Source organism: Blastomyces gilchristii (genome assembly GCF_000003855.2).
Source record: "Blastomyces gilchristii SLH14081 genomic scaffold supercont1.4, whole genome shotgun sequence".
Lineage (NCBI taxonomy): Eukaryota > Fungi > Ascomycota > Eurotiomycetes > Onygenales > Ajellomycetaceae > Blastomyces > Blastomyces gilchristii.
Genome location: NW_003101679.1, coordinates 1,498,617 through 1,520,351, shown reverse-complemented (window position 1 = coordinate 1,520,351; position 21,735 = coordinate 1,498,617). Strand labels below are relative to the sequence as shown.

The 21,735-nt window shown below is 30.1% G+C and overlaps 1 protein-coding gene across 1 annotated transcript; it reads left to right on the top strand.

Annotated features, from left to right (window-relative positions):
- Positions 1-1,008: 1,008 nt before the first annotated feature.
- On the top strand, positions 1,009-1,224 carry BDBG_16662 (uncharacterized protein; the record flags this gene model as incomplete). Its single annotated transcript, XM_031724567.1, has 1 exon — positions 1,009-1,224. The coding sequence occupies one exon, from the start codon at positions 1,009-1,011 to the stop codon at positions 1,222-1,224; it is 216 nt and encodes a 71-aa protein (XP_031577339.1).
- Positions 1,225-21,735: the final 20,511 nt, after the last annotated feature.

Sequence of the window (21,735 nt, the reverse complement as noted above, 5' to 3'; positions counted from 1 at the left end):
TTCCTTCTCTAACATTTTTCTCTTTGTTATATAAGACCTATAATATTATATCAATCTATTCAGCGTAGACCTCTTACACTAGAAAAACATTCATTATCTTCTTATTAGAAACAATTATCCACGCATCATCTCCTTATTAGAGATGATTATTCATTAAGATATTCAAATGTGTAACAATGTGTAAGAAATAGAGAAACAGTCAAACAGTTAAGCAGACACTGAGTTCTCAGATAGAAGCTTGCTCATCAGTCACTCTGACCCTGTAACAAGATCTTATAAAGAGAGTAAGATCTTATAAGAGAATATCAGTGAAAGACCTGAGAGTTCTGACATCTCAGATGTATGAGATATTCATACAATTATAATTTCACAGATATCACATATTCAATGATTAATATAACCATGTCTAATAATAGTATGAGAGAACTCTTGAACATGAGCATAGATGCAGTGCCACAGTGGCTCTAAGCAATGTTGAAATTATAATAACAATAAATAGCTGATATGCATGCAACTCAACAACATCAATATGAAGAAATTCAACAATTATCTCAACAAGAAACTCTTGCACAGACAATTTCAACATTTACAGAATTAAATACAAAAATGCTGAAAGAATGCTTAGATGCTTCTGCATATTTTGATACTTCTGATCTCACTCTCTACTCATCATGAAGAATGAAAGTGCTCACAAAACTGAGTGTGAATGAAGATGTCATCAGTTCACTAATCAATCAAGGTTGATATATCAATGAATGATTGAAGAATTGCATGAAATAGAAGTTCCATTCATGAATGAAAGCATGTGAATCAGTGTTGCAAACACCTGATAATATTATCAAACATCTTAATATTCTGTTTCAAGACACTGCCATGCAACAGAAAGCATTAGATTGATTACAGAGTGTCTGACAGAGAAACACTTCTCTTATAACATTCATTTCTGACTTCAACATCAAGATTCTAGAAGCAGATGATCAATCTTGAGAGAATTGAATGAAGATTAGCATGCTTAAGAAGACATTGACTTTCAAACTCTTACAGGCTCTTGTAAGTGTAGATGAAGATCAGACTTATGAAGACTTCTGCACACAGCTTCAGACATTGAACAACTGTCTTATCAAGCTCAAGAGTATACAGAACAGTGGTAGAAGATGTTACATTTCAGCCACTGACACACCTGTGCTGAAGAATAACAACAATGATGCAGATGCTATGAACTGAGTAGACTTGAATGTCTATGCATAAGCAAGGGTCTTCACTATCTGAACAGGCTTCCAGGTCTCTGAAATCACTTCTGAAGAAGTCACTGATTAATATCAACATGAAGTGTGCATCAACTGTAACTGATCAGAACACATTGCTTTCAACTGTCAATCAACCTATGTGTCTTCATACTCAAGAGAAAGATCAGTGTCTTCTCATTCAAAGAATGAATCAGCATCTGTCCACACCAACCACATTACATTAGAGAAAGATTCAGAAGATAACTATGAGAATGCCTCAGTGAAACAGGGAAAAGATTAGCTTCTGTTCAAATTCACAAACAGGAGCTTGAAGAGATCAGACAACAATGATTTGAAGAGAAGATGACAATGAATGCAATTCTTGTATCTACTGTGATTGATAACATATATAATATGAAAGCCATGATAGACAGTGATCTATGTCACTATGCAATGATAAAATCTTCAGTTGTAAGATGTCATAACCTTCAGTGTATCTCTTTATCAAAACCCTGACTTCTCACAGAATTTGATGATCTGAAAGATGTTTGTACCTGTTACATGATGAAACTAAACATAGATATGAGAGAACATCAATGTGAAGATGTCTATACATATGAAGTTGATAATCTCAATTATAATCTTATGTTAGAACTTGCCTGACTATCTGAACAAGGCATCTTGCTGAATGCTTGAAACAGAAGCTTGATATTCCCTAATGATGATAGAATTCATGAAGATGATATTCACAAGACTATGAATCTTACACAGATCTCTGCCAACACTTATAAGATACTCTGAAAAAGAAGTCATTATCAAAATTATCAACAGAGTCACTGACAAGTTCACTGACAGCAGAATCATATGTTAATCTATTTCACCAGTCTGACTGATATTAAAAAGGCTCTAGAAAAGTTATCCTGTGTTATAATAACAGATTCTTGTATGAAACTTTCTCAACAATATCATGAATATCTAGATGTCTTCTGATAAGACAATATTATGAACATATCTCTCTTATGAGGTTCTGAAATGAATCACAGTATCAAGTTAGAGAAAAAGAATGATAAGAACTCTGAATCATTATAAGGCTCTCTTTATAACATATTCTGAGATGAACTTCTTCTCCTTCAAAAGACACTCAATGATCTATTGAATAAAGAATTCATACATGTTAGCAACTCTTTCACTGCAGTCTCTATTCTCTTTACAAAGAAACCAGATGAAGAACTCCAGTTCTGTGTGAATTATCAAGAATTGAATAGATTAACAAAGAAAGACTGTTATTCTTTATCTCTTATCAATGAAACTCTAGCTTGCATTGAACAAGCTTAATGATTTATAAAGTTAAATGTCATCACTGCATTTCATAAGATCCACATCACTGAAGGAGATGAGTGGCTTACAGCATTTCAAACACAATATAATCTCTTTAAATGAGTAGTCACATCCTTTGAACTGATCAATATTCTCAGTACATTTCAGAAGTATATCAACTGAGTACTCTGAGACTTTCTTGATGAATTTGTATCTGCTTATCTAGATAACATCCTCATCTTCACTGATGAATTCAGAAAGAAATATCAAGAGTATGTGCAAAGAGTATTACAATAACTATAAGAAGTGAGACTATCAATTAATATTGATAAGTGTGATTTCAAAGTCAAGAGTACTAAATACTTAGATTTCATCATAGAAGCTGGTAAGAGAATCTGAATGAATTCTGAGAAGGTCTCTGCTATTCTTGAATGAGAGATTCTGTGCACTGTGAAAGATGTATGAAGCTTCATTAAATTTGCTAACTTCTATTGATAATTTATATGAAACTTCTCAGATATTGCAAGATCACTTACAGAACTTACTAAGAAAGACTCAGTATTTCAATGATCAGCAGACACTGAAGCTGCATTTACACAGATGAAGAAGATATTCATTAATACCTCTCTGCTGATAACATTCAATTCTGATTACAAGATAGTTGTTGAAGCTGATTCCTCTGACTACATGACAGAAGAAGCAATATTGTAATATGATGATGAAGATGTTCTATAATCATATGTCTTCATGTCTAAGAAACTGAGTCCTGCTGAATGCAATTATGAGATCTATGATAAGAAACTTCTCATGATTATACACTGTTTAGAAGAATGAGACTCTGAACTTCAAAGTGTCTCTGAATTTGAGATAGTCACAGATTATAAAAACCTCAAATACTTTATAACTATCTGTAAACTCATTGAACAACAGATATAATAATCTGAGTTCTTAAGCTGCTTTCATTTTACAATACACTATCATTCTGGCAGTCAGAACTTGATGACAGATGCTCTCTCACAATGAGAGCAAGACATATCATCTGATATAACAGATACTCACTGAATGAACTGAGAGCACTGGCTCTTGAATTTGAAAATACTAGTTGATCAAGATGAAACAGCTCACAGCACTATACATGCTTCTCTGATTAGAACTGTCACTGATATCTTAACTTCTTCTGAATCTACATTAGATGAGCTATGATATACAGCAGCTTAAACTGATAAACTTCTTCAAGCACTCACTGAAGCAGTATGATAAGAAGCACTCTGATTTCTTTCAGAATTATGTGTAAGAACTGACATCTCAGAATATTCAATTGATGATAATAACACTCTACAATTTCACAAATAATACTGAATCTCTCACTCTGAATCCTTACACACTCAGATAATGCAAGAGATACATGATTCATATATAACTGATTATTCAGGCTGTGAACAACTGTATAGAATGATCTTCTGAGAGTTCTATTAATCTGAGATATTAAACAGTATCAGACACTTCATCTGAAACTGCAATCACTATTCTTTCATTATCTTATGAAAGAATTATAGAAAAGGTCTACTGAAATCACTTGATATTTCTGATAGAATCTGATAAGATGTAGTGATTGACTTCACTGTTAATCTATCTAAGAGTAAGAGTTGTAGAAACATTCTGATCATTGTTGACTGACTAAGTAAAGATATAATATTGAAATCTTGTAATAAGATGAATACTGAATAAGTCACTGAAGTCTTCTTACAGAGTTCATTCTATTAGATACATGAGTTACTGAGATTAATAGTATTGAATTAGAACTGTCAATTTGTGAGCACTCTCTGAACAAGAATCTGTCAAGTTCTCAAGATTATATACTATCTATCAACTGTCTATCACTCTAAGACTGATGATATATCAGAATGAATAATTCAGACTGTGAAGAATTATCTTTATAAGTTCTGTAATCACTTATAAGATGATTGATATAATCTTCTTCTACATGCAGAGATTGCTATCAATGATTGAAATGCTATCTCAACAGATATAAGTCTGTTCTTTCTTACACATGATTATCACATGAAAGTGTTAAATCTTCTAGAGATCACACAGTTCACACTGAACTCTCACAGTTCAATTCAGATCACTGATAATATAGTAATGAAGCTCTGAGATATCTGTGACTGAGCAGAAGCCTTCATAACAGCTGTAAAACAAGATCAAGAGAATTAAATCAATGTTCATCAAGATCTCACTGAGCAGTATAAGATAGAAGACTTAGTGTGATTAAATCTTAAGAATATACAGATCACATGTTCATCTCATACACTGAACTACTGTCATGTCAAGTATAAAGTGATAGAAGTTCTAGATAGTCACAACTATCATCTTAACACATCATCAGAAATTCATAATGTCTTTCACACAAGCTTGCTCTGCTGTGCTGTCATTGACCTGTTCTCTTCTCAACTAACTTTCAACTGACAGCTGCCAGAGATCATAGAAGAAGATAATAAGCTTGAGTGAGAGATTGAAGATATTCTTGATGAGAGATCATACAGCTGCAGTTGACAATATCTTGTGAAATGAGTCAGCTATAATTAACTGACCTGGACTCTGAGTTCTGTGTTATCTGAAACAGCAGCTCTTGACCAATGAGAACTGCTTCTGAAAGAGAGAAGCTAATGTGACAGGCTGCGCCCGATCAATCATATAGACTATTTCATACACTTCATAGATTTCTATCACCTCATTCCTGATCATCAATTCTCAGCTGCTATGAATGTGTATGTTCTGATCACTGATCCTCGGCCGCTACAAATGTGTGTATATTCTTCCACCCCGAAGCTCCACCACATACATCATCATATACACATATAAATATTCACTTTGATTGCTGATTCTCACACTTTCTCTTTCTTTTCTTCTCTAATGTTTTTCTCTTTGTTATATAAGACCTATAATATTATACCAATCTATTCAGCGTAGGCCTCTTACACTTTGTTATATAAGATTTATATATTATACTGATCTATTCAGCATAGACCTCTTATATAGTGAGACTTACTATCTACTCTTATTACATTTTTCAAATAAGATCATGATTTTCACTTCTCAATTTAAATTATTTTTATTGCTTTAAATGACTTTAAATCTTATTTAAGTGTTATCAAAAAGTGTTACTTTTTAAAAAATTAAAAATAGTCTAAAAAAAACCTTGAAATGTCTAAAAATAGTAACTTTATACTAAGAATGAAACTAAATGAAATTAAATGAAATTACTTTCTTATTTTTTTCAAGTCATGATTTCATTTTAAGATCTGATATATAGTCACTTTGCATGTTTTTTTAATAACTAGTCTCAGTGAGATTCACATCAAGAAATGTATAAGATCAGGTCAAATGAAATTAAATGTGAAATTCATAGTCCCGGCGGCCAGTCTATAAATAATACACAGTTATTACAAAAATAGTATTTTAAAATATAAAAATTTATATAAAAATTTACATAAATCAATAATAAATAAGAATTTCAAGATAAAATTTTATACTTTATTAAGAATATATATAATCTATAAGATATTTAATTTTTATATGAAAATAATTCATATTTATAAATATATTTATAAATATAGACTGTGTATTTTATTTTAAATTAGTATTTTAAAAAGCTTAATAAATTAATAATTATATATTATTTTCTCATAGAAATTAACATAATATAATATATATTTACAAATTATCATTCTGTTTTTTAGAATAGTTTTAAATAAATATTCATTGAGATATGAATATTTGAAGTTGATTGTAATTGATTTACATACAAAGGCAAGTATTAGGTGGAAACAAGTGTTAGATGATTAATTACATTATAAATATTCACTTTGATTACTGATTCTCACACTTTCTCTTTCTTTCCTTCTCTAATGTTTTTCACTTTGTTATATAAGATCTATAAATATTATACTGATCTATTTAATATAGATCTCTTACACTTGAAAAATGTTTATTATCTTCTTATTAGAAATGATTATTTATTGAGAAGATATCTGAATGTGTAATGATGTATAAGAAAAAGAGACATGATTAAATAGTTAAGTGAATACTGAGTTCTCAGATAGAAGCTTACTTATCAGTCACTCTGACTCTGTAATAAAATCTTATGAAGAGAATAAAATCTTACAAAGAAAATATCAGTGAAAGATCTGAGAGTTCTGATACAGACATATAAGATATTCATATAATTACACACATTCAATAAATGATACAGTTATATCTACTGATAATATAAGAGAACTCTTGAATATGAGTATAGATACAGTATCACAGTGACTCTGAGTAATATTGAAATTATAACAGCAATAGATAGCTGATATGCATGTGACTTAACAATGTCAATATAAAGAGATTCAATGATTGTCTCAATAAGAAACCTCTGCACAGACAATTTTAACACTGATAGAATTGAATATGAATACAATGTAAATACTGAAGAAATACTTAAATACTTCTGCATATTTTAATACTTCTGATCTTACTCTCTACTTATCATGAAGATTGAAAATGCTTACAAAACAAAGTGTAGATAAAAATGTTATCAGTTCACTAATTAATCAAGATTGATATATTAATAAATAATTGAAGAATCATATGAAATAGAAGTTTCATTCATGAATAAAAGTATGTGAACTAGTATTGTGAATATCTGATAATATTATTAAATATCTTAATATTCTGTTCTGAGACACTGTCATATAATAGAAAGTATTAGATTGATTACAGAGTGTCTGACAGAGAAACACTTCTCTTATAATATTTATTTCTAACTTTGATACTAAGATTCTAGAAGCAGGTAATTAATCTTGAGTAGACTGACCGTGTGACCGTGTCTGAGACCGGAACTAGAATTTTTGATAGTCTTATTACCAATTCAACTGATTCCATTACATGGTTTTAACATTAGATAGTAGTCTCATACTGTCTCAGTGAGACTTACTGTCTACTCTTATTACATTTTTCAAATGAGACCATGATTTTCACTTCTCAATTTAAATTATTTTTATTGCTTTAAATAACTTTAAATCTCATTTAAGTGTTATCAAAAAGCATTACTTTTTAAAAAATTAAAAATAGTCTAAAAGAAACCTTAAAATGTCTAAAAATAGTAACTTTATACTAAGAATGAGACTAAATGAGACCAAATAAGACCACTTTCTCATTTTTTTCAAGTCATGATTTCATTTTAAGATTTGATATATAGTCACTTTGCATGTTTTTTTAATGACTAGTCTCAGTGAGATTCATGCCAAGAAATGTATAAGATCAGATCAAATGAGATTAAATATGAAATTCATAATCTCAGCAGCCAGTCTAATCTTGAGAGAATTAAATAAAGATTAGTATGCTCAAGAAGATATTAACTTTCAAACTCTTACAGATTCTTGTAAGTGTAGATAAAGACCAGACTTATGAAGATTTCTGTATATAACTTCAGACATTGAATAACTGTCTTATCAAGCTCAAGAGTATACAGAATAGTGATAGAAGATATTACATCTCAGTCACTTATACATCTGTACTGAGAAATAACAACAATGATACAGATGTTATGAACTAAGTAGACTTAAATATCTATATATAAGCAAGAGTCTTCACTATCTGAACAGACTTCTGAGTTTCTAAGATCACTTCTGAAGAAGTCACTGATTGATATCAATGAGAAGTGTGTATCAACTGTAATCAATCAGAATACATTGCTTTCAACTGCTGATTAGTCTATATATCTTCTCACTTAAAGAATGAATCAGTGTCTATCTGTGCTAATCACATTGCATTGAAGAAAGATTCAGAATATAACTATAAGAATGCTCTGATAAAACAGACAAAAGATTAGCTTCTGTTCAAAGTTATAAATAGAAGCTTGAAGAGATTAAACAATAATAATTTGAAGAGAAAATGATAATAAATGTGATTCTTGTATCTACTGTGATCAATAACATGTATAATATGAAAGCCATGATAGACGGCAGTCTATGTTATTATATAATAATTAAATCTTCAGTTGTAAGATGTTACAATCTTCAGTGTATTCTCTTATTAAAACTCTGACTTCTTACAGAATTTAATGACTTAAAAGACATTTGTATCTGTTACATGATGAAGTTGAACATAGATGTTAAAGAACATCAATATGAAAATATCTATACATATAAAGTTGATAATCTTAATTATAATCTTATATTAGAACTTGTCTAACTATCTGAATAAGACATCTTATTAAATACTTAAAATAGAAGCTTAATATTCTCTAATAATGATAGAGTTCATGAAGATGACATTTATAAGACTATGAATCTGACATAGATCTCTGTCAATATCTATAAAATACTCTGAAAAGAAAGTCACTGAAAAGATTATTAATAGCAGAATTATATAATAATCTATTCTATTAGTCTGACTGATATTAAGAAAGCTCTAGAGAAGTTATTCTGTATTATAATAACAGATTCTCATACAAAACTCTCTCAATAATATTATGAATATCTAGATATCTTCTGATAAGATAATATTACAAATATATCTTTCTTACAAAACTCAGAAGTGAATCACAGTATCAAGTTAGAAAAGAAGAATGATAAGAATACTGAGTTATCATAAGACTCTCTTTATAATATATTTTAAGATGAACTTCTTCTTCTTTGAAAGACACTCAATAATCTATTGAATAAGAAATTCATATGTACTAGTAACTCTTTCACTGCAGCTTCTATTCTCTTTATAAAGAAATCAGATAAAGAACTCTGATTCTGTGTGAACTATTGAGAATTGAACAGATTAATCAAGAAGAACTGCTATTCTTTATCTCTTATCAATGAAACTCTAGCTTGTATCAGATAAGCTTAATAGTTTACAAAACTAGATATTATCACTGTGTTTTATAAAATCTGTATTACTGAAGAAGATGAAAAGCTTACAGCATTCTGAATATATTATAATCTCTTTGAATGAATAGTTATATTCTTTGAACTGATCAATGCTCTCAGTACATTTCAGAAGTATATTAACTAAGCACTCTAACATTTTCTTGATAAATTTGCATCTGCATATCTTGATAACATTCTCATCTTCACTGATAAGTTCAGAAAAGAATATCAAGAATATATATGAAGAGTATTACAATGATTATAAGAAGCAGAACTATTAATAGATATTAATAAGTGTGATTTTGAAGTCAAGAGTATTAAATATCTAGGTTTTATTATAGAAGCTGATAAGAGAATTTGAATGAATTCTGAGAAAGTCTTCATCATTCTTGAATGAAAAGCTTCATATACTGTGAAAGATATATGAAGCTTCATCAGATTTGCTAACTTCTATTGATAATTTATATGAAACTTCTCAGATATTATGAGATCACTTACAGAACTTATTAAGAAGAACTCAGTATTTCAGTGATCAGTGAATACTGAAGCTGTATTTATATAGATGAAGAAGATATTCATTAACATCTCTCTGCTAATAATATTTAACTCTGATTATGAAACAGTTATTGAAGCTGACTTCTCTGACTATGTTACAGAGAAAGCTATATTGTAATATAATAATAAAGATATCTTATAATCATGTGTCTTCATGTCTAAGAAACTGAGTTCTGCTGAATATAACTATGAGATCTATGATAAGAAACTTCTTACAATTATACACTGTCTAGAAGAATGAGACTCTGAACTTCAAAGTATCTTTAAATTTGAGATAATCACTGATTATAAGAATCTCAAGCATTGCACAATTATCTGCAAGCTTATTAAATAACAGATGTGATAATCTGAGCTATTAAGCTGTTTTCATTTCACTATACACTATCACTCTGATAGTCAGAACTCAATGACAGATACTCTCTTATAATGAGAGTAAGATATACTATTTAATATAACAGACACATGTTGAATGAACGGAGAATATCAGCCCTTGAATCTGAAGATATTAGTTAATTATAATGAGATCACTTATAACACTATATATATTTCACTGATCAGAATATCTTCTGAATCTACACTGAATAAATTGTAATATACAACAGCTCAAACTGATGAACTTCTTCAAGTGCTCACTGAAGCAGTATGTTAAAAAGCATCTCAATTTCTCTCAGAACTATGTATAAGAACTGACATCTCAGAATACTCAATTAATAATAATAATACTCTGTGATTCTGTGAATGATACTGAGTTTCTCACTCTTAACTCTTACATATCTGAATAATGCAAGAGATGCATGATTCTTGTATAATTAGTTATTCAGATCATGAATAACTATACTGAATAATCTCTCAAGAGTTCTACTAATCTGAGATATTAAATAGCATCAGACATTTTATCTGAAACTGCAGCTATTATTCTTTCATTATCTTATGAAAGAACTGTAGAAAAGATTAGCTGAAACTGCTTAATATCTCTAATAGAATCTGATAAGATGTGATAATTAACTTCATTATTAATCTTTCTAAGAGTAAGAGTTATAAAAATATTCTGATCATTGTGAATCAATTGAGCAAAGATGTAATATTGAAATCTTATAATAAGATAAATACTGAATAAGTCACTGAAGCTTTTCTACAGAGTCTATTCTATCAGATATATGAATTGCTGAGATCTATAGTATCAGATCAGAGCTGTCAATTTATAAGTACTCTCTGAACAAGAATCTGTCAAGTTCTCAAGATTATATACTGTTTATCAACTATCTATTACTCTGAGACTGATAATGTATCAGAATGAATAATTCAGACTGTAAAGAATTATTTTTATAAGTTGTATAATTACTTATAAGATAATTGACATAATCTTCTTCTACACACTGAAGTCACTATCAATGACTGAGATACTGTTCTAATAGATGTAAGTCTGTTCTTTCTCACACATAGATATTATATGAAGATAATGAATCTTCTAGAGATTATACATTTCACACTGAACTCTTACAGTCTGATTCAGATCACTGATAATATAGTAATAAAGCTCTGAAATATCTGTAATTGAGTAGAAGTCTTCATGATGAGTACTAAACAGAATTAAGAAGATTGAATCAATGTTCACTGAGATTTCACTGAGTAATATAAGATAGAAGATCTGATGTAATTAAATCTTAAGAATATATAAATTACACACTCATCTTATATGCTGAATTATCATTATATTAAATATAAAGTAATAGAAGTTTTAGACAGTCACAATTACTGTCTTAATACATTATCAGAAATTTATAATATCTTTTATACAAGCTTACTTTATCACACTGTCACTGATCTGTTCTCTTCTCAACTAACTTTCAATTGACAATTATCAGAAATTATAGAAGAAGACAATAAACATGAGTAAGAGATTGAAGATATTCTTGATAAGAGACTCTGCAGTCATAGCTGATAATATCTTGTAAAATAAGTTAACTATAATTATCTGATCTGAACTCTGAGCTTTATATTATCTGAAACAGTAGGTCTTAACTGATAAGAACTATTCACAATCTCATCTCTGAAAGAAGAGAGTTAATGTGATGAGCTGCATCTGATCAATTATATAGACTATTTCATTATACTTCATAGATCTCACTGAAAGCTCTGATATCTGATTGCTAATTCTCAGCTGAAAAACTCATGAAATTTCTGTTCTTTCACTCTGAAGCTTTACTATGTACACATATAAATATTCACTCTGATTGTTAATTTTCATACTTTCTCTTTCTTTTCTTCTCTAATGTTGTTCACTTTGTTATATAAGATCTATAAATATTATACTGATCTATTTAGCATAGATCTCTTTTATATCTGAGAAGAAACAGTTTCTGATTATTAGTAATATAAGAATGTGTAAGAGGCCTACGCCGAATAGATCAGTATTATATTGATAGGTCTTATATAACAAAGAGAAAAACATTAGAGAAGGAAAAGAAAGAGAAAGTGCAAGAATCAGTGATTGAAGTGAATATTTATACATGTATGTGATGATGTACATAATGAAGCTTCAGGGCAGAAGAATCTATATGTGTTCATGACAGCCAAGGATCAGTGATTGAGAATGGCTGAGAATCAGAGTGTACACATTCAAGAATGAAGCAGTTGAAATCTGTGAAGTGTAACAGAATAGTCTATATGATTGATCAAGTGCAGCCCGCCACATTAGCTCTCTCTTTTCAGAAGCAGTTCTTATCAGTCAAGAGCCTCTGTTTTGAATAATGCAGAACTTGAAGTCCAGATCAGGCAATCATACCTGATTCATTTCACAAGATATTATCAGCTGCGGCTGCAGAGTCTCTTATCAAGAATATTCTCAATCTCTCACTCAAGTTCATTATCTTCTTCTATGATGCCTGGCAGCTGTCAGTTGAAAGTCAGTTGAGAAGAGAACAGATTAATGACAGTGTGATGAAGCAAGCTTGTGTGAAAGACATCATGAATCTCTGATAATGTGTTAAGACAGTAGTTGTGACTATCTAGAGCTTCTATCACTTTATACTTGATATAGCAGTAATTCAGTGTATGAGATGAATATGTGATTCATATGTTCTTAAGATTCAATCATATCAGATCTTCTATCTTATATTGTTTGACAGAGTCTCAGTAAACATTGATTCAATCTTCTTGATTCTGTTTAGCACTCACCATGAACGCTTCTGCTCAATCATGAGTGTCTCAGAGTTTTGTTACTATATTGTTGATGATCTGGATTGAACTGTGAAGATTCAGTGTGAAATGTGTGATTTCTAGAAGATTCAGTACTTTCATGTGATATCTATGTGTGAGAAAGAACAGGCTTACATCTGTTGAAATGACATCTCAATCATTGATAGCAACCTCTGTGTGTAGAAGAAGATTATATCAATCATCTTATAAGTGATTGTAGAACTTATGAAGATAATTCTTCACAGTCTGAATTATCTGTTCTGACATATCATCAGTCTTGAAATGATAGACAGTTAACAGACAGCATGTAATCTTGAGAACTTGACAGATTCTTGTTCAGAGAGTGCTCATGAATTGACAGCCTTAATCTGATACTATAGATCTCAGCAATTCATGCATTCAATAGAATAGACTCTGTAGAAAAGCTTCAGTGACTTGTTCAGCATTCATTTTATCACAAGGTTTCAATATTACATCTTTGCTCAATTGATTCATGATGATCAGAATGTTTCTACAATTCTTACTCTCAGAGAGATCAACAGTGAAGTCAATTATCACATCTCATCAGATTCTATCAGAGATATTGAGCAGTTTTAGCAGATCTTTTCTACAGTTCTTTCACAAGATGATAGAAGAACAATGATTACAGTTTCAGATAAAGTGTCTGATGCTGTTTAATATCTCAGATCAGTAAAATTCTTAGAAGATCATTCTATACAGCTATTCATGACCTGAATAATCAGTTATATATGAATCATGCATCTCTTGCATTATCTGAGTGTGTAAGAGTTTGAAGTGAGAGACTCAGCATTATTCATGAAATCATAGAGTGTTATTATCATTGATTGAACATTCTGAGATGTTGATTTTTATACATAGTTCTGAGAGGAATCAGAGTGCTTCTTGATATACTGCTTTGATAAGTGCTTGAAGAAGTTCATCAGTTTGAGCTGTTACATGTCATAATTTATATAGTATAGATTCAGAAGAAGTCAAGATATTAATATCAGTGTCAGTGTCAGTGTCAGTTCAGAGAGAAAGTATTCTAATCAGAGAAGTGTGTATAGTGTCATGAGTTGTTTCACCTTGATCAACTAATATCTTTGAATCTAGAAGCTGATATTCTCAGTTCATTCAATGAGTGTCTGCTACATTGAAAGGCATATCTTGCTCTTATCATAAGAGGGCATCTGTTATCAAGTTCTGACTGCTGAAATGATAGTGTATTATAAAATGAAAGCAGCTTAAGAACTCAGATCATCTCATCTGTTATTCAGTGAGTTTACAGATAGTTGTGAAGTATTTGAGATTCTTATAATCTGTGATTATCTCAAATTCAGATACACTTCAGAGTTCAGAGTCTCATTCTTCTAAATAGTATATAATTGTGAGAAGTTTCTTATCATAGATCTCATAATTGTATTCAGCAGGACTCAGTTTCTTAGACATGAAGATATATGATTGTAGAACATCTTTATTATTATATTATAATATCACTTCTTCTGTCACATAGTCAGGGAAATCAGCCTCAACAACTGTCTTGTGATCAGAATTGAATGTTATCAGTAGAGAGATATTAATGAACATCTTCTTCATCTGTATAAATGCAGTTTCAGTGTTCATTAATTATTGAAATACTGAGTCTTTCTTAGTGAGATCTGTAAGTGATCTCATGATATCTGAGAAGTTTTGTATAAATCACTGATAGAAGTTAGTGAATTCAATGAAGCTTTGTACATCTTTTACAGTATATGAAGCTTCTCATTCAAGAATGGCAGAGATCTTCTCAGAATTCATTTGAATTTTCTTACCAGCTTCTATGATGAAATCTAAGTATTTAGTACTCTTAACTTCAAAATCACACTTATTAATATCAATTGATAGTTCTGCTTCTTATAGTCATTGTAATACTCTTCACACATGCTCTTGATGCTCTTTTCTGAATTCATCAGTGAAGATGAGAATGTCATCTAAATAAGCAGATGCAAACTTATCAAGGAAATCTCAGAGTGCTCAGTTGATATACTTCTGAAATGTACTGAGAGTGTTAGTCAGTTTAAAGAGTGTGACTATTCATTTAAAAAGATCATAATATATTTAAAATGCTGTAAGTCATTCATCTTCTTCAGTGATACAAATCTTATGAAATGCAGTGATGACATCTAGCTTTATAAATCATTGAGCTTATCTGATCTGTGCTAGAGTTTCATTGATGAGAGATAAGAAATATTGATCTTTCTTTGTCAATCTGTTCAGATCTCAGTAGTTCACACAGAATCAAAGTTCTTCACCTGACTTCTTTGCAAAGAGAATAGAAGCTGCAGTGAAAGAGTTGCTAATATGTATGAATTTCTTATCTAATAGATCATTGAGTGTCTTCTGAAGAAGAAGAAGTTCATCTTGAGACATATTATAAAGAGGACTTCACAGTAACTCAGAGTTCTTATCATTCTTCTTTTCTAACTTGATACTGTGATTCACTTCTGAGTCTTGTAAAGAAGGTATATTCATAATATTATCTTATCAGAAGATATCTAGATATTTATGATATTATTGAGAGAGTTTTGTGTGAGAATCTGTTATTGTAGTATGAGATAACTTTTCTAGAGCTTTCTTGATATCAGTCAGACTGATGAAATAGATTGATACATGATTCTGCTATCAGTGACTTTGTCAGTGACTCTGTCAGCAGTTTTAATGACTTCTTTTTCAGAGCATTTCATAAGTGTTGACAGAGATCTGTGTCAGGTTCATAGTCTTGTGAATATCATCTTCATGAATTCTATCATTATTAGAGAATATTAAACTTCTGTTTCAAGTGTTTAATAAGATGCCTTATTCAGATAGTCAGACAAGTTCTAATATCAGATCATAATCAAGATTATCAACTTTATATATATAGGCATCTTCACACTGATGTTCTCTGACATCTATGTTTAGTTTCATCATGTAACAGATGCAAACATCTTTTAAATCATTGAATTCTGTGAGAAGTCAGGGTTTTGATAAGAGAATATGCTGAAGATTATAATATCTTATGACTGAAGATTTTATCATTGTATAGTGATATAGACTGCTGTCTATCATGGCTTTCATATTATACATGTTATCAATCACAGTAGATACAAGAATTGCATTCATTGTCATTTTCTCTTCAAATTGTTGTCATTCAATCTCTTCAAGCTTCTGTTTACAAATTTGAACAGGAGCTAATCTTTTCCCTGTTTCATTGAGATATTCTCATAGTTATCTTCTGAATCTTTCTCTAATGTAATGTGGTTGATGCGAACAGATGTTGATTCATTCTTTGAATGAGAAGACACTGGTCTTTCTCTTGAGTGTGGAGGCACATAGGTTGATCAGCAGTTGAGAGTGATGTGTTCTAATCAATTACAGTTGATGCATACTTCATGTTGATGTCAATCAGTGACTTCTTCAGAAGTGATCCCAGGAACTCAGAAGCCTGTTTGAACAGCAGAAACTCTTGCTTATACATAGATATTTGAGTCTATTCAGTTCATAACATCTGCATCATTGCTGTTACTTCTCTTCAGCACAGGTGTATGAGTCACTGAGATGTAATGTCTTCTACCACTGTTCTGTATACTCTTGAGCTTGATAAGATGATCATTCAATGTCTGAAGCTGTGTGCAGAAATCTTCATAAGTCTGGTCTTTGTCTACACTTACAAGAGTCTGTAAGAGTTCAAAAGTTAATGTCTTCTTGAGCATACTAATCTTTATTCAATTCTTTCAAGATTGATCATCTACTTCTAGAATCTTGGTGTTGAAGTTAGAAATGAATGTTGTAAGAGAAGTGTTTCTCTGTTGAGTGCTCTGTAATCAATCTAACACTTTCTGTTGCATGACAGTGTCTCAGAACAGAATATCAAGATATTTGATAATATTGTTAGATGTTTGTAATGCTGGTTCACATGCTTTCATTCATGAATGAAACTTCTGTTTCATGTGATTCTTCAATCATTCATTGATATATCAATCTTGATTAATTAATGAACTGATAGCATCTTCATCTACACTCAGTTTCATGAGCATTTTCATTCTTCATGATGAGTAGAGAGTGAGATCAGAAGTATTGAAATATGTGAGAGCATCTAAGAATTCTTTCAGTGCTTTTATATTTGATTCTGTAGGTATTGAAATTGCATCAGTTTCTTATTGTGATAATTATTGAATCTCTTCATATTGATGTTGTTGAGTTGCATGCATATCAGCTATTTGTTATTATTGTAATTCTAACATTACTCAGAGTCACTGTGGCATTGCATCTATGCTCGCATTCAAGAGTTTTATATTATTGTTAGACATGGTTATATTGATCATCAGATGTGTAATTGTATGAATATCTCATATATCTGAGATCAGGACTCTCGAGTCTTTCACTGATATTCTCTTTGTAAGATCTTATTATGAGGCCAGAGTGACTGGTGAGCAAGCTTCTATCTGAGAACTCAGTGTTCACTTAACTGTTTGACTGTTTCTCTATTTCTTACACATTGTTACACATTTGAATATCTCAGTGAGTAATTGTTTCTAATAAGAAGATGATGAATGTTTTTCTAGTGTAAGAGGCCTACACTGAATAGATTGATATTATATTGATAGATCTTATATAACAAAGAGAAAAATGTTAGAGAAGAAAAAGAAAGAGAAAGTGTGAGAATCAGTGATCAAAGTGAATATTTATATGTGTATGTGATGATGTATGCAGTGAAGCTTCGGGGCGGAAGAATCTATACGCGTTCGTGGCAGCTGAGGATCAGTGATTGAGAATGGCTGAGAATCGGGGTGTACATGTTCAAGAATGAAGCAGTTGAAATCTGTGGAGTGTAACGGAATAGTCTATATGATTGATCGGGCGCAGCCCGCCACAGAATGATTTACTCAGTACTCTGAGTATGAAAGAGAATTTTAACTTAACTTATAGATTCATTATTTCTATATCATCTTAAAATTTTAAAATAATAATATTCTCATGATATATCTGATTTTTATATTCATATCTCAAGTTCTTAGAATAGAAGTATTATTTTAAAGTTAACTAGTGTGTTTTTGAACACAGAAATTTTGATTCAATTTCTTATATAAAAAAAAGCTCTCAGAAATTCTGAGATTAAAAAATATGATCATTTTCAAGAGTATATATCTATCTTAAATATAGATTTTTTTAAAATATTAAAGAAATATTTCTATTCTTCTTCTCTTTAGCTATAAGCTAAGGTGATTTTCAAATCTTAAAGATATATAAGTATATAGTAATAGAAAGTCAAAGTTAAAGAATCTGAAAAATTCTTATAAATCTCAGAAATCTTCATTGAAGATGAAACTGTTTCTTCTCAGATTCTCTGACAAGGATTGCTCTGAGCATATGACTTGTATTAAAAGTAGGTTAGTGTTATGCTGAATTAGTTAATAATGCTGTAACTCACTCAAACTGACTCAGAGTAGAAAGCAGAAAATTTCACCTTACTAAGTGTATTACTTGACCTCATTATGTAAGCTGATCTTGTAAATATAGCCCGTGTCACTATCTGACCTCACTCAATACATCTTTTCTTGTAATTTGAAATCACTTAATTATTTACCATTAATTCTACAATCAATTCAAAATCAATTTAAAATCAATTTAATACTGAAATTATTCTTGAATTTAATAGTAAAGTAAGTATTTATATAATTTACACTGAATTGATTATTAATTAATTTTCAATCAATTGTTAATTACTTAAATATACAGATTGAATTTATTTTTATTACTATAATTAATTAATAATTAATTCAGAAATAGTTCAAAATCAATTTAAAATCAATTTAAAATCAATTATTAAATATTTTTATCTTGATATATGTAAGAGGTCTACGCTGAATAGATCAGTATAATATATAGGTCTTATATAACAAAGTGAAAAACATTAAAGAAGGAAAAGAAAGAGAAAGTGTGAGAATCAGTGATTAAAGTGAATATTTATACATGTACACAGTGTGTACGCGGTGGAGCTTCAAGGCAGAAAAATAGAAATTTCATGAGTTTTTCAGCTGAGGATCAGTGATCAAGAATGACTGAGAATCAGAGCTTTCAGTAAAATCTATGAAGTGTAAAGAAATAGTCTATATAATGATCAGATGCAGTCTGTTATATTAGCTTCTCTCTTCTCTGATCATATATAGTTCTCATCAGTCAAGAGCTGCAGTCTCAGATAGTGCAGAACTCAGAGTTCAGATTGAGTGATTATAGCTGACTCATTTCATAAGATATTATCAGCTGCAGCTGCAGAGTCTCTTATCAAGAATATCTTCAATCTCTTATTTAAGTTTATTATCTTCTTCTATGATTTCTGGCGGCTGTCAGTCAGAAATCAGTTGAGAAGGAAATGAATTGATGACAGCACAGTGAAGCAAGCTTATATAAAAGACATTATAAATCTCTGATGATGTGTCAAGACAGTAGTTATAACTATCTAGAACTTCTATCACTTTATACTTGACATGGTGATAATTCAGTGTATAAGATGAATGTATGATTCATATATTCTCAAGATTCAATCATACTAAGTCTTCTATCTTATATTACTTAGTGAGATCTCAGTGAATATTAATTTAATTCTCTTAATCTTATTTCACAGTTGTTATGAAGACCTCTGCTCAGTCACAGATATCTTGAAGCTTCATTACTATATTATCAGCAATCTGAATTGAACTGCAGAGATTTGATATGAAATGCATGATTTCTAGAAGATTCAATACTTTCATATAGTAACTATATGTAAGAAAGAACAAGCTTATATCTGTTAAAACAGTATCTCAGTCATTGATAGTGATCTCTGCATGTAGAAGAAGATTATATCAATTATCTTATAAGTAATTACAGAACTTATAAAGATAATTCTTTACAGTCTGAATTATTCATTCTGATATATTATCAGTCTCAGAGTGATAGATAGTTGATAAACAGTGTATAATCTTAAGAACTTGACAGATTCTTATTCAGAGAGTGCTTATAAATTGACAGCTCTGATCTGATACTATGAATCTCAGTAATTCATACATTCAATAGAACAGACTCTGTAGAAAAGCTTTAATAACTTGCTCAGTATTCATCTTATCACAAGATTTCAATATTATATCTTTGCTCAATCAGTTCACAATGACCAGGATATTCTTATAACTCTTGCTCTTAGAGAGATTAATAGTGAAGTTAATTACTACATCTCATCAGATTCTATTAGAAATATTAAGTAATTTCAGTAGATCTTTTCTACAGTTCTTTTATAAAATGATAGAAGAATAACAGTTACAGTTTTAAATAAAATATCTGATACTGTTTAATATCTCAGATCAGTAGAACTCTTAAGAGATTATTCAGTATAATTATTCATAATTTGAGTAATTAGTTATATATGAATCATGTATCTCTTGTATTATCTGAGTGTGTAAGAGTTCAGAGTGAGAGACTCAATATTGTTCATAGAATCATACAGCATTATTATCATTAATTAAGTATTCTAAGATGTCAGTTCTTATACATAGTTCTGAGAGAAATCAGAGTACTTCTTAACATACTGCTTCAGTGAGCATTTGAAGAAGTTCATCAGTTTAAGCTGTTACATGTCATAATTCATTCAGTGTAGATTCAGAAGAAGTCAAGATATCAGTATCAGTATCAGTATCAGTGTCAGTGATAGTTTGAAGAGAAGATGTTCTAATCAGAGAAGTATGTATAGTGTCATGAGTTGTTTCATCTTGATCAACTAATATCTTCAGATCTAGAAGCTGATATTCTTAGTTCATTCAATAGATATCTGTTATATCAGAAAGCATATCTTACTCTTATTATAAGAGAGTATCTGTTAATAAGTTCTGACTGCTGAGATAGTAGTGTATTATAAAATGAAAGCAGCTTAAGAACTCAGATTATTATATCTGTTATTTAGTGAGTTTACAGATAGTTATAAAGTACTTGAGATTTTTATAATCTGTGATTATCTAAAATTCAGAGATACTTCAGAGTTCAGAGTCTTATTCTTCTAGACAGTATACAATTGTAAGAAGTTTGTTATTATAGATCTCATAGTTGCATTCAGCAGAACTCAGTTTCTTAGATATAAAAGTATATGATTATAAGATATCTTTATTATTATATTGTAATATAGCTCTCTCTGTAACATAGTCAGAGAAGTCAGCTTTAACAACTATTTCATAATCAGAGTTAAATATTATTAGTAGAGAGATGTTGATGAATATCTTCTTCATCTGTATGAATACAGCTTCAGTATTCACTGATCACTGAAATACTGAGTTCTTTCTAATAAGTTCTGTAAGTGATCTCATAATATCTGAGAAGTTTCATATAAATTGCTAATAGAAGTTAGTAAATTCAATGAAGCTTTATACATCTTTCACAGTATATAAAGCTTTTTATTCAAGAATGATGAAGACTTTCTTGAGATTCATTTAAATTCTCTTATCAGCTTCTATGATAAAATCTAGATATTTGATACTCTTGACTTCAAAGTT